Source organism: Vicugna pacos, chromosome 10 (assembly GCF_048564905.1).
Source record: "Vicugna pacos chromosome 10, VicPac4, whole genome shotgun sequence".
NCBI lineage: Eukaryota > Metazoa > Chordata > Mammalia > Artiodactyla > Camelidae > Vicugna > Vicugna pacos.
This window is the reverse complement of record NC_132996.1, coordinates 64337154-64351428: the sequence shown is the minus strand read 5'-3', so window position 1 is coordinate 64351428 and position 14275 is coordinate 64337154. Positions and strand designations below refer to the sequence as shown.

Sequence of the window (14275 nt, the reverse complement as noted above, 5' to 3'; positions counted from 1 at the left end):
CAGATCCCAGAGCATCTTCCCAAATCCCTGAACCTATCCCACCAGGATATTGTCCTTTATCTTCCAAAATGTACTTCGAAAAATTAGTTAGCTAGCCATCTAAGCATAGTATCGTTTATTGCTAGTAATCAACAACTTGAATTTATCCGTCACTTTTCATTCCAATAATTCAGTGAAAGATTAGAGACAAATATGGTCCCTAATGGTCGAAGGGGAAGCTGAGGCACAGAACAAAGACGGTTTTATCCTGAAGTCACGTATAACCAACGGATACAGTGAGAATCAAACCCCAGATTCTTGGTTTATTACTTTTCCCATTAGATTATGTGATTTCCTGCATAAATTTTATATTGTGGAAGAGATTGGCTTTCAAAAAAAAAAGAATTAAAAGATCAAGTTTAAGCAATAGAAACTAAATGAAAACAGAGCATCTGATCCCTCAGTCTTAAAGGTATACTTTCCCAAGTCATCCTCATCCTGGTGTGTGTTGTGTGGTAGGCTGGATAATGGCCTCCAAAGATACACCCATGTCCTAATCTCCAGAACCTGTGAATGTTGCCTGACTTGGCAAAGAAGTTGCACGAGTGATTAAATTAAGGAACTTGAGATAGGAAGATTATCCTGGATTATCTGGGCAGCCTTCCATGTCTTTGTGAGAGAGGCAGAGAGAGATGTCTAGTTTTAAACCATCAGGTTTGTAACAAATGACCACACACTTGGTGGCTGAAACAATAGAAATGGATTCTTTCACAGCACTGTTCTCAAAGTCCAAAGCCTGAAATCAGTGCCAGAAGAGCTGGTTCCTTCTGGAGGCTTTGAGGAAAGCCCTGTTCCATGTCTCTCTCCTAGTTTTCGACGCCTGCCGGCAACCCTTGGCGTTCCTTGGTTTGTAGGTGTGGCACTTCATTCTCTCCCTCCATCACCATGTGGACTTCCATAATGGATCGCTCCTTCTTTGTTTATCCTATAATTATAAAGACACTTTTTATCGGATTTAAGATCTACCCCATTCATCAGGATGACCTCACCTCATATTGACAGGTACCAGGGTTTCGGACTTGGCCAAACCTTTGAGGAGGCACAATTCAACTCACTACAAGTCCCTTCAGCCCACTGTCCCACTTCAAACAGAGATCTGTGCGAGCATGTGATTGTGGGTTGGCTCTACAGCTGGGAATTGGAGGACAGATGGTGATAAATCCAGGCCAAAGCTGGACTTTCTAACTACCTGGTCTTCGAAGGTAGAACAAAGGAGAATCAGAAAAGGGCATTTGCTGCATTTTGAGATGTTTACCGTGCTTCTTAAGCGATCTGGGTGGATGTTAGACACAGGAATCGGACACAGGGGTGCTATGGTCTGAGGAACAAGCTCAATTAGCAGAAAGAACAATAAACTATATTTCATGACTTCAGTTTCAGTCTTTGCCCTGGAATTTGGACAGCAATTCAGTTATTCTTCCTTCTCACACAGGCAACAGGAATAATAGTACCTACTCTACTTGTCTAATAGGTACTGAGATAGTATGTCAGAAATCATTAAATACACAGTCAATCATCTAAGTTCCTGTGATGATCAGACACTTGCAATTACATTTGAAATGATATATACAGTCAAGTCCATTATTTGTGGCAGTTTTGTTCCATAAATTTGCTGCAAACTCTGAATTAGGGAATATTGAAACATTGCTCTTTGGGGAAACACAGGGCTAGATTCCTGTGAGCCTCTGGTCACAACATTTTCATTCAATCAGTATAGAACCTTGTTTGATGTGTGTTCCTGTTTTAAAAAAAAAGCCTTATTTAATGTCTGTTGTTGACTCATTAACATGAAATGTACAGCCAGCAGCACTGTAACTTGTGCCAGAACAAAGATTATTTAACACATGTATTTATTTTCCCCATAAGGCATATCACAACTTTTTGTGCTTGGGAACACTAGACAGCACCTCAGCATTATGATTGAGGGCCATTTTAAGCAGCAAAAACACCACCATCAGAAAAAAAAAACAAACCACAAAAATGCAATAACGTGGTAATAAATAGACAGCAGATAAAGCTACTTGTTTACACTATGAGAGCTGAAAAAAGGCAGTGCAGGGCTTTGTTCTGCCTCAGCTGGGAATGGATGCATCAGGCAGCTCAAATATTTTATTGCTCTGCTCACAACTGTGAATGACCAAAAGCACCAGTGTGGATTTGGGGCGGGGGAAGATTACAAATTAATTTTAGGGAGGAGGTACATTTGCAAATACAGAATCTGCAAATAATGAGACTGAGAAATAGTATTTGTTTTGTTCTGTTTTATACTTTATACCTTACTCCAATGATTATGCTGTTTGAATTTTGTCCAGGAAGTGCTCCTTGGGGAATGCTGTACACTGTAAAGATCAAATCACACAGTAACACTGGTTGATACCTAGACAGAAAAGGGGATTTTGGGAAGGGATCATGTTGTCTTGTTCTCCATTCTCTGGACAACAGTAACAGGATGCCCAACACGTAAATTAATATTGATGGAGTGAATCCTTCAGTGCAATTGCTGGTGAGTCCCATCTCCTGCTTTCAGCCTTCCCACACCACCTCATCCACTTCCTCTCCCTTCTCTCAATTCCTCTGGCTGTTCGGTTTGTAAACTTCTGGGTGGCACTCAGCGTAAACTCACTCCCTGATTCATCGTTACCGTGACTGCATGACTTCTTGACCACGTCATGGTGACAAGATATGCAAATTCTCAGACTTCCGTACATCAGTCAGCAGGTTCTCCTCGGCTTCCTGTGCTTTAGGCTGACATCCTCTTCCTGCAGTTTTACAGATCTTCTCCTCCCTTACTCTGTCTGTATTCATATAAGCCCCAATTCCTAACTAACTACTTTATTCTTATAATATTTATAGTGGCTGTATTTTTCCATTAAAATCCAGACTGATACTATAATTATGTATATATATGCTAGATCACCAAGACAGCCCCAGTTTATGAATAAATCCCACAATCTCCTGAAGAGTATCAGGCATTCCAATAGTATTAATATGCCTAAAATTAAAAAAAAAAACTGACAACACCAAATGCTGGTGAAGATGTGAAGCAATATGAATGCTCATTCTTTGCTGGTGGGAATGCAAAATGGTACAGCCACACTGGAAGACAGTTTGGCAAATTCTTACAAAGTTAAACGTAATCTTACCATAAAGTCCAGTCATCACCCTCCTAGGTATTTCCACCCATTGAGTTGAAAAGTTACATTCACATACAAATTGGTATACAAATGCTTATAGCAGCTTTAGCTATAATCACCCCAAAACAACTAAGACATTTTTCAAAAGATGAATGCACAAACAGACAGTGGTATTCCACTGAATGGTATTCCACACAATGGAATATTACTCAGTGATAAAGACAAATGAGCTATGAAACCATGAAAAGACACAGAGGAACTTTAACTGCATCTTTCCAAGGGTGTTGGGAAGCTGGAGCTGGTATATTGAATCAAGAAGAAGTAGATGATAACTTGCTGAATGAGGGGGCACAAACCAGCCACACAGGGTCACCAGGTAGCTCCCTCAGCATCCGAGCTCCCACTGTGGGCAAGTGAAACTCATGGGGTCATTTGGATCGAGGGCATGGTTTCAATACACCCACACAAAGGAAAAGGAATCACAAGATTTTTTATTTACAGATCCTAGAAGCTGGGGTAAGGAGCATCAAGCCAAAGGAAGGGTTGTCCTACATCCCAAGTCGTGAGTGAGCAGGAGACAGAGAGCATGGTATCAAGCATCTTACATTTTTAAATTGAAATAAAGTTGATTTACAGTGTTGTGCTAGTTTCCTGTGTACAGCAAAGTGATTCAGTTATACATATATTATGTTTATATTCTCTTTCAGATTCTTTTCCATTACAAGTTATTATAGGATCTTGAATATAGTTTCCTGTGCTATTCAGTAGGTCCTTGTTGTCTATCTGTTTTATATATGCTAGTGTGTGTATGTTAATCCCAAACTCCTAATTTATCCCTCCCCTACCATTTCTCTTTGGTAACCATAGTTTGTTTTCTATGTCTGTGAGTCTAGTCGTGGCTTGTAAATAAGTTCATCTACATCACTTTTTTTAGATTCCACATGTAAGTGATATCATATATTTGTCTTTCTCTGTCTGATTTACTTCACTTTATATGATAATCACTATGTCCATCAATGTTGCTGCAAATAGCATTACTTTATTCGTTTTTATGGCTGAGTAGTATTCAATTGTCTATATCTACCACAAATTCTTCATCTGTTCATCTATCAATAGACATGGAAGGTTGTTTCCTTGTCTTGCCTATAAATAGTGCTTGTAAATAGTGCTTCTGTGAACACTGGGGTGCATGTTATCTTTTTGGCTTAGAATTTTCTCCAGATAAATGCCCAGAAGTGGGATAGGCGCCTATTACTTTTAAGATGGTTGGGGCAAAGCTTGTTAGATCAAAAACTGCCCCTGTACACGGAGGGCAAGAAGAGACCAAAGAAAGAGGCAGACCACTCCAGATTGATAGGTAGCAGTTTAATACGCAAGGGAACTTACATATAAGCTTGGCTTAAGAGGTCATAAGATGGGTAGATCTTTGCACCCTCTTGCCAGAATTTTTTTTAATTGAAATATAGTTGATTTACCATATTGTGTTAATTTCAGGTGTACAGCAAAGTGATATGACTATTTTTTTAGACTACATTCCAGTACAGGTTATTACAAGATATTGAATAAAATTCCCTGTGCTATACAGTAAATCCTTGTTACTTACCTATTTTATGTATAGCAGTTTGTATCTGTTAATCTCATACTCCTAATTTGTCCCTCTCTTCTTCCCTCTCCCCTTTGGGAACCATATTTGCTTTCTATGTCAATGAGTCTGTTTCTGTTTTGTATATAGATTCATTTGTATTATTTTGTAGAGTCCATTTACAAGTGATATCATATAGTATTTCAAAGTCAAGGTTATGTCCCTGGAACAGCTCTCACTGTGGGAATGGTAGGCAAAGTGTACATTCCAAGGACAGAAGTGCCTCCAACTGCCCGGGTCCAGCTCGAAGGTCAACCAGTGGTTACTTCCTCTTGATTACCTCCTCCAACATTCTACCTCCTCTCTTGTGAACAGCTCTTACAATCTCACATGGCCTGCCCACCCTCTTCAGCAACGTGCCCTAAGCAGTCAGCAAGAGGTGTCCCTAGTATGGAGGTGCTATAAAGCTGGGTGGCTATCCAGCGGCACTGGAGGCAGCTATCACAGCCACAATACAGGCATTTGCAAGAGAAAACACAGGGATAATAGTCTAGTTCATCATAGAGTTGTTAAGACTAGTCTCTTAACGTGCTTAGAAAAATGCTTGGTGCATAGGAAGTGGTTGATAACATTAATTATTATTTTTTTTATGAGATTGACCATTGTGGAAGGTAGAAAACTATCGTCATTGCTCATGGAATAACAATTCCATAGGTAATTCCCTTAAAGGTGGCAAACTGACTGAATTCTCACTGTTCCTCATCCTAAACACTCACCATTTCTACTTCCTGCAGATTTGTAAATACTTCTTCATACCACTTTGTATGGTTTTCCTTGATATCAGAGACGATGGATTCCAGAGTAGTGCCAAATTCAATGATGCTAGAAAACTCACCTTGGTAGATATAAGGGAAGCCAGCAGTATGCATGGCCACCAATGAACCATTTGAATCAAAAACAGGGGAGCCAGAAGATCCAAAGTAAAACGAGGTGTGATAAGTGATCAAACTAGACTCTCGACTTGTTTCTGGGAAACTTCTTTGAGTGTGCATATGGATATACTGCATGCCAGGACCATAACTCTCTGCTTCCCTAGCCTGAAGACTTTCCTGATACACCTCTTCACGCTGACCCTGTGGGATCACAGAACAAGCATCAGTAGACTTTGCCTGCCCATCTGGATGGCCAATAATATATATCAACCCACTGTGTGGTGCAGGACCGATTCCATTGTATAATCCCACAGGCACTTGCTGTCCATAGGTCTTCAGTTTGAGAACAGCATAATCAAGATTTACATCAGATACCTCAAACCAAGGTTCAACGAAAAAGTAGTTCTCTTCTCTTTCTAGGAACTCCTCATAAACAAATGTCACCTTTACACATTGACCAATGATATGGGCCCACATACTTGGCTCTACTCCCTTCCCCACAATATCACTTATTACATGCCGACAAGTGAAAATGTACAACCCACTAAAGACAAAGCAAGTGGCACAACCTGTATTCCCATTGTTGTCCCATGATAGGAACCCAACTGAATTACTGAGATGAGAAAGAAGTTTGTGGACTTTAACCAAAGTAGAGTTTTTGGTCAGTTTCCCAAAGTTTGCTTTATGCAATTTAAATAATTGTTTCCCCTTTCTTATTTGCTTCTCTTTCTCAAAGTTTTCTCTAATTTTCTCCCTTTCTCTTTTCAAACTGGGGTACTGGTCGACAATTTCTTCTATCAGCCCAGAGGGGTTTATCTCCTCTGACTCTGAATTCTGAGCAGCTGCTGCCACGGTAGCCATGGTAGCCACAGTAGCCACGCTTTTCTTCTCAACACTAAGCTGAAAGAGCTTGCCCTCCAGGTGATCAACCTTCTGTGAGCTTTCAAAAATGCAGTTCAGGTTTTCAATGAGTTTCCAATCATTATTCTCCAGAACGGGAAGAAATCTGCCATCCTCACACAGAGCCTTCTTAATGCTTTCTCCTTTGAAGGCAAAGATGCAGAGTTTGTACCCATCTTTGTGAAGTTGCCCGCACTTGACAATCTTTTTCCTGGTGCCCTTCCCGACTGGGTGAATATAAAACTTGACGCAGTCATCAGTAGACATGTTGTTGTGCTGGCGGAATACCTGCTTCACCTCTTCCTGCTTTGCTTTACATGGAGCAAAGGTGATTTCCACCTGGCAGCCTTCAGGAAAACAGCTCAGGGGCATTCCAAGGTTTAAGTATCCTTCAATTCCACTTTTGTCACATACCAGCATTTCTTGGCCTGGATGAGATTCCATTGCTTCTCTGACAGTCTCGAGAGTGCTGAGTGCCATGTATAAGCTAGCCTTATTAGTATGCGTGAGCGCAACTGGCATTTTTTTGTTTTTCTTGAGGTTTACATTCAAGTGAACATAAATTGTCTTATCTTGGGATACAGTCTGGCCTTTGGGTCCTTCAGCCTGGGTGTTGGCTGTATTCTCTGAACTTTTTCTAGAGTCCGTCTTCATTTGAGAAGTACTGGGATTATTCTCCTGCTTTTCATTGACCTAAACACAAATGTTACATACTTTAAAGCTACAATGCAACCCTAAGTCTCTTGTTTTTCTTTTGAGCATGCCATTCACAAAATTTATCTGTGAAACTCAGAGCCAATCTCAAAAGGCCAGTGAATAGAATTAAATCGGAATCTGAGTTGGGATCCAAAATAAAAGCTGAGTTTCCCATCTCATCAGTCAGACAAGCTCTTAATACTGCTACACTGGTGCATTTTTTTTTCCTGAGAAATATGAGGAAAAAGACAAATGTTTTCCAGGTGCATCAAAAACAGAGATGCTGAAAAGTCTGCCAGCTCTCTCATAGTGTTACTTCAGGTCTTGTTTACTATTTTCAGCTATAAAAGTTTTACTTTTTTTGAGCATAGTGATGTGTTCTTAAAGCACCAAACTCAGCAAGAATAAGTAACCATGGTTTATTTTCAGGCATTAAATGTTAGACAAAACCATCATCAGTTATGTAATCATTTGGTCACAATAATATAGTTATTTCTGATAATAAAAACTCTGATTCACTTAGCATCTATCAGGCAAAGAACTCTATTTTCTCTATTATATTAATTAATCCCCAAATTCTGTAAAGTGAGGAGGAATAAATATGGCGTCTCTGTCCTTTTGATGGAGAAACTGAGATACAGAAAGTTTTTCTTATAAGTGCCTTCCCTATGGTCACATAATAACCAATGAATAAATTGAGTATCAGTACTCCAGTATTTTTTCCATTAGACTATATAACATTTTTTGTAAGTTTTATACTCATGATTCCTATTTTTATAGAGCATTATCTTAAAAACCAGGAGTAGGGGAAGGGAGAGGAATTACAGGGGAGGGTTAATCGAATAGCAGAAATTCAATAAAAATTTAAGAGCATCTGCTTCCTATGTCTAAAAGATATGTTTTCCCCAAGTCATATTCATTATGGCACAGGCATCAACAGATACGGGTTCATGTGCCAGCGAGGACACTTGCTACAATGGGAATAACAATGCCAGGATTCTTGTAAGGATTAAGTGTAACATCATGTGTGACAACACCTAGTACAATGACTGGCACATAGATAGGTTAACTTTTATTTTCCTTCTTCATAACGGTACTAATATTTTGGATCCCGAAACGCCAAAACAAAAGAGAAGAAGGAACAAAAGGCAGTATAAATGTACTCTGGGCATACACACAGACTCTCAGAAAACCATCCTTTCAGCCTAAGGCTGTCAGAAGTGTCACACACCCCATCGGAACACTGTAATGGATTTCTGACTAGTCAAGAGATTCTCGGGCAGATGTAGACACTTTCAAGAGGGACCAGGGCAATTAGCTTGCTCTGTCATGGAGTAGGGCAGAGGGAAACAGAACTAGGTTGGTTTCGGCTTTTCTAAATACTCACATGTTCTAGTTAGGACTAGAGTAAGAGAAAAGTTAAAGGCTTTTAAGTTGCATTTTCAAGTGCTTACCATTTCTCAGCCTTCTTGTTGATTAATTCAAGGAGTATTTTAAGACTCAGGAAAGGAGATACTGGTTTGATAGGATAACAGTGCCCCATTAGTAGAAAGAGCCCCAACTTAATGTCAGTCAACACTAGTCCAAGTCTTCATTCCGCTTCTGCCTTAAGCAGCAACTCAGTCCCCCTCTCTCCTTGTAAACAAATTGAGGAGAATAAAACCCTCCCTAACTGCCTGACAAGGTTATGGTAAGAAAAAACATTAAAAAAATTGTTTTATAAACTGTAAGGCACCATACAAATGTAGGTTATTATTGTTACTGAATAAATAGATCAGCCATGTTTGGGATGGTATATATTTTCAGGTCATGAAATAGTATTAATTTTGCTTTTATTCCACAGTTTACTGTAATATGTTATATCTGATTTTTTGGTTGTTGTTCAGAAGGTGTTACAACAGATTTTATCAAAGTCTGCTTTGATATGGCTAAGAATTTTATTAAAATTCCTCCGTACCATCATCCCACCAAAATAAGAAGAATAAAATGGATGAGACAGACTTTAACTTATTTACTGTTCCCTATGTAATTTCCCTACAAGAAAAATGACATAATTTCTTGACAGGAAGAACTGTAAAGCCCGGTGTCAAGAAGGGCTGAGCCTAATACTGGTATCTTCCATAAACAGTATTTATAAACATACCTTAGAAAAGTAGTGCTCAATTTTCTTGCTATTCTTTTCATATGAGTCCTTCTGTGGCCTCTGCTTCTTAGAGCTCATGATGGCTTGAAGATGAACGTCTGTGTATTGGCTGAAACACTAATTTCCAAAAGGTTCACGTTACAGCAGTATCTTCATAGCTACCATTACTTGTACAGAGGATCAGATTAACAGGGACCCCATAGCCTGCCTTTCCCCTTCCCCTCCAGCATCGCTTTCCTCAGAGATGTTAGTATAGCATGTAGACAGTTTATCCACTAATTATAATGATCTGAACCATATAGATCAGTATACTAAATACTTTACAAAAATTACCTCTAATTTCCAGTGCTTGCTTATATACCACGTAGGTATATCGGCATTTTGCAGATGGGCAAAGTATAACTCAGAGAAAATAGGTGACCTGCCCAAGGCCAGGGCTACATGGCAGGGATGCAATTCAAATGCAGGTATATATACCCTACAGATGGATCGACCAGTTGGAAAATTCAAAAAATGTTTTCTAGATACGTTGATGTGAAAATCTGGCCTCCATTTAAGATGGAGATGATACAGGGATGATATAATTATAGGGAAACAGATGGGAAAAGAACTGGGTAGGACCATGAAGACAAAATAAACTTTAAGTGGGAAGACAGTGAGAAACTTTAGTTGCAGCTTTAGTTTTTTGTTTAAAGAGGTACTTCCCCATCTATCTTTCTTCTGATGGCTCCCCAGAAGAGAATGAACAATGTCAATAAAAGAGTGAAATCTTCAACAGTGATAAATGCCACTAGAACGAAAGCCGTGGAGGGTAGCACCCATCTGTCTTCAGGATCCCAGCATCTAACACAAAGCCTGGCACAGGGCAAGCCCTCCGCAAAGATACATTCAGTGAATGAATGGTGTGTGCAGATGAGGAATTATGTCCCATTCTAAGTGCTTTTCATAAACCACCTCATATAATTCTTCCAACCCTGGGAGACAGGTATATTATTAGCCCCATTTCACTGATAAGGAATTTGAACACCCAGACAGATTACACTATTCACTGAAGGTCACAAAGATCCAAAGAGAATATTTTTGATGACTTTTGATTATGAACGTTTTCAAATAGAGAAAAAAGAGAATAGTATAATGAGCCTCCATATACTTATCACATATCACTTACTACATGGGCAATGTGCTTATTCTTTTTTTCTTGTGCAAATTTACACCATCTTTTCATTTTACTACATTATTTTACAGTTAGAGACATCATGCCATTTTAAGCTTAATTATCACTTTCCACCTCTAAAAATTTTGGACTTTTTCTTATACCATCACAATACTAATTTATTCAGACCAAGATCCAACTGAAGCACGTACGTTGTCTTTATTTATTATGTCTTTTGAGTCTCTTCTATTCTAGAAAAATCATTGATTTGTTGAAAACAACAGAGAAGTTGTTTCTAGAATGTTCACCTCCTGGGTTACTTCTGCACATTGTTGTTCAGTATAAGCTCTAGTTCCCGAATTTCTAGTCAAGTTAGTTACCTAAAGACTACGCCTATTCAGTTCACAATTTGACAATGGAGCAGGAGCCCCGTCTCCGTCATTTCCTGGGAACGAGCTTTCAGGGAACTCACTTTAGCCTGTTTGAGCCTTAGTTTCCTGTTTGTAAAATGAGAAATGATTCTCTCCCCGCTCCCTCCCCCTCCCTCCTCCTCCTCTCCTTTCTCCCCCTCCTCCGTCCCCCCTTTCTTTCTCTCCCTCCTCCCCCTCCCCCTTTCCTCCACCCGCCCGCCGAGCGCTCACCGCGCCGCGCGCGCCTCGCCCTCCGCCAGCGCCCAGCCCAGGTGCAGCCGGCGCGCGCGAGCCCTCGAGCAGCGAAGCCCGCCTCCCAGCTCCGCACACGGCTGGCCACGGAGAGCGCTCCCACTTCGGCTCCGACCGACCAGGCAGGAGGGAGGCGGGGATAAGGTTGGAAAAGCCCGCCAGACTTTTAGGAACTGCCCCGCCCTCTGGCCCTTTGGAGGCTTTCGTTTTCATTTTCTCCCGGCTCCCTCCAGCCTACGCCCTTCCACTCCTCCCCACCGCCATCTCTCTGGGTTCTTTTCTTCGGACAACTGGGGACGCAGGAACCTGGCTGCTGGGGGGACTCCAGAGTGAAATACTCATGCTGCGGTTGTTTCGGACGGTCCCTCCAGCCTGAAACAAAACCTTATGGACGTCTTCGTCCCCAGGACTGGCTGGAGAAGCCGACTTAGCGGAGCGTACACCTTTTTCCTCTACACAAGTACAACCACAAGTGACAAGGATAGGGACACTCTGTAGTGCTGCTGCTAAGGCAGATTTTCACCAAGCATAAGAGCTTTAAAAATTTGCATCAGGTAAGCAAAAGGATTCCTAAAAAGGTTTCTTTACTCCCAGGGGCAAAATAAACTCATCACTTGGGGAGTTTAACAAAGAGAAACTGGAGTTCAACCTAATATAAGATTTACTTCCTCTACCTTTGCGTTCAGAGAGTGCCGGAAGAGAAGGTTGCAGGGACCTCAGAGGCACACAGTGATTCTGGCTTGAAGGTGTTGCTGCAGCAGCAGAAACTGCCTAGGTCTTGCTGAGACCTCCAAAAGTGTCAACTGTTGGCTCCCAGAAATATCACCAGAGCAACCTGTTGGTAAGACAAAGCTAAGAGGAATGCTTGCAGAGGTCATGGAGAGCAAGAACTTGACAGGATTTTGCTAGTGTCTCAGAGGGGACAGCAAGGTTGAGTTATTTGTTAAGATTCGGAAGTACGGTTTAAGTTGTGTCTTTAATGTGGGGGATTGGTTAGGGTAAAGGAAGTACTGGGTGACAGTTTAGGATGTGCCTGTAACAGGGCAAGGATGCTTAGGCAAGGGTTCAGGAAGTCTTGGTATGTAAACTGTACTTTGATGTTTTCTCTTGAAGAATGTTTGGGTCTTTGAATAAGTTACTGGAATAAACAGTAAAGATATTTGCAGCTTTTATGTCACTGGGTAAAAGTTTCCTGAAACAGCAAATTAACCTTGATGAAAACAGTGAATAAAATGTAGTTAGCAAGTTATGTGAACCTGCCTGAGAACATAATCATTTGCCACTTTGAATATTTTATCCTGGAAAGAGGCTCACCCAGGAAAACACATTTGACATGATTTGTTATACACAGAATTCAGAGAGAGAGGCTGATCTTAGGACACATTTTTACGAAGTTAAGGTTGGGTTTTACAAGACCCATCAGTTTTTAAAATTACAACGTCTAACCTTGGGCACAGCAAAAGTAATACACGTCCTTTTACTTTACTCTGTTCTTTTTACACGTCCAGGGATAGATCTCAGTTCCCCTTTCGGGAACAACAGTATCCAGGACGATGTTTTTTGTTTTTTGGTTTTTTTCCTTCCCCACCCCCTCTACCCAATCCTGAAGTTTTTTTCGAATTGTGCCTCAGCCACTGAATTTTCCCAAAACTCCAGATAAGCCCCAGGACTAAAGGTGAAACTCACCTAAGACAAGAGTCCGTCCGGAACCGAGCCGTCACCGGTCTGCGCTTGCGGCTTAAGGGAGCCTCCAGCAGTGCCGCGCTCCGGGGAAACTGCCGGGGGAACTGCGCATCTGGCCAGAGATCTTGGCGTCCTTCTGCTCTCATTGGATAGCAGCTCTCCTGCCGCAGAAGCCGATTGGCTGCGCTCTAGCCGCGGAGTGGAGCGCGGGAAACGCTGAGTGTGCAAAGACCTGCCCGCCGCAGGTCTTGGACGCGGGAAGAGCGGGATTCGCTACCAGGCTGCGCACTGCCCACAGTGCCGGCTTCATTCCTCCTAGTCTTGAATAAGGGAAAGAGTTCCGGAAGAAGGGTCTCGGGCGCGGGGAAGGGGAGTCGGGGATCTAGGCTTTGAGAGGACGCGGGAGCGGGAGACACCAGAAACGCAGGAGGCGGGGCCGCTGCAGAGGTTTGAGCTCTGCGCGCGCGCGAGCGCGGGAACCAGTTGCACCAGTCGGAGTGCGCGGGCAGAAACCTGGCTCCCGGGTGCCCAGCAGTCGGGAGGAGGCGTGGAGACACTAGCCCGGCATTCTGCATTGCTCCCGCGCAGAGGAGGCACTGCGGGTGGGTGGGGAGGGAGGGGCTGGGGCGACTTGGGCCCTTCCCAGAGGGGCGGCATTCCCAGCAGCTGGGACTGGCCCTACCACTCTGACACTTAGGAAGAAGCCGCGAATGCAGGCCGAGTGAACGACCTCGTCATAAATCGGTTCTCCAAACGCAGAAGTTTACAATCCAGATAAAGGAAATATTGTGAACTCCAGGTATGTGCATCTCAAAGCTGACAATCAAAGAACTTGACTGGAAAGGGCTTGCAAAGGCAACCCGCTGTTTAACGATCTGCATGGAGGGCAGACGTGCAAGTATTACGTGCTGTGTTTGAGAAGGGCTCGAGGTCTCAACGGTGACAACTTTTATGCAGTTTGACAGAGGAATACATGATGTATATAAAGTGATAGGGTTGAGAAACGTGTTGGTAACTACAATATGTGTGGTAATTTGGGGGAACTGGCCTTAATCTGAAAACAATACATCCGAAGTAGTTATTGCTTCCTCTAACGTCGGTTCTCTGAGTTTGGACAGCATAAGATTTAAAAAGGCAGCAACGACCAAAAAAAAAAAATTGTACGGAAGTTTCAGCACTTACTATCATTCTCAATCTTTATAGAGGTTTCTACATCCCTAAGATTAGTGCATGCAATAATCACCAGACAATTAGTATTTGGCTGATTCTTTTTTTTTTTCTTCAGTGTGGATTCTGAAGCAGCAAACGTTTCAGTGACATGTAAAAGGTAGTAAGGAATACTAGAGTTGAA

General features: G+C 41.8%; 1 protein-coding gene and 1 long non-coding RNA gene across 3 annotated transcripts; one reads left to right on the top strand and one right to left on the bottom strand.

Moving 5' to 3' along the window:
• Positions 1 to 907: 907 nt before the first annotated feature.
• On the bottom strand, positions 908 to 13033 carry FAM111A (FAM111 trypsin like peptidase A). 2 transcript variants are annotated; one of them, XR_012076742.1, is made up of 4 exons: positions 12928 to 13033; positions 11916 to 12076; positions 9427 to 9543; positions 908 to 964 (listed from the first exon to the last, which is right to left on the bottom strand). XR_012076742.1 is itself a non-coding variant. In XM_072970010.1 (3 exons), exons 1-3 carry the CDS (start codon positions 11452 to 11454, stop codon positions 5520 to 5522), a joined length of 2112 nt encoding a protein of 703 aa, XP_072826111.1. In that variant the 3' UTR covers positions 4524 to 5519. The 2 variants fall into 2 exon arrangements, 1 of the variants encoding a protein (XP_072826111.1); XM_072970010.1 differs by lacking the exons at positions 908 to 964; positions 11916 to 12076; positions 12928 to 13033 and adding exons at positions 4524 to 7280; positions 11221 to 11454.
• On the top strand, positions 11656 to 13513 carry LOC140698786 (uncharacterized). The gene is made up of 3 exons (XR_012076743.1): positions 11656 to 11795; positions 11928 to 12082; positions 12898 to 13513. It is a non-coding gene; the product is annotated as an uncharacterized lncRNA (long non-coding RNA).
• Positions 13514 to 14275: the final 762 nt, after the last annotated feature.

What these genes read in the sequence shown, in the direction of transcription:
- FAM111A (XM_072970010.1), bottom strand. Translation starts at nt 11,454, where the DNA reads ATGAAAACGAAAGCCTCCAAAGGGCCAGAGGGCGGGGCAGTTCCTAAA. An exon ending in GGCGAGGCGCGCGCGGCGCG is followed by an intron (nt 9,544 to 11,220) that starts GTGAGCGCTCGG and finishes TTTGGAAATTAG; the next exon opens with TGTTTCAGCCAATACACAGA. An exon ending in TTGAGCACTACTTTTCTAAG is followed by an intron (nt 7,281 to 9,426) that starts GTATGTTTATAA and finishes ATTTGTGTTTAG; the next exon opens with GTCAATGAAAAGCAGGAGAA.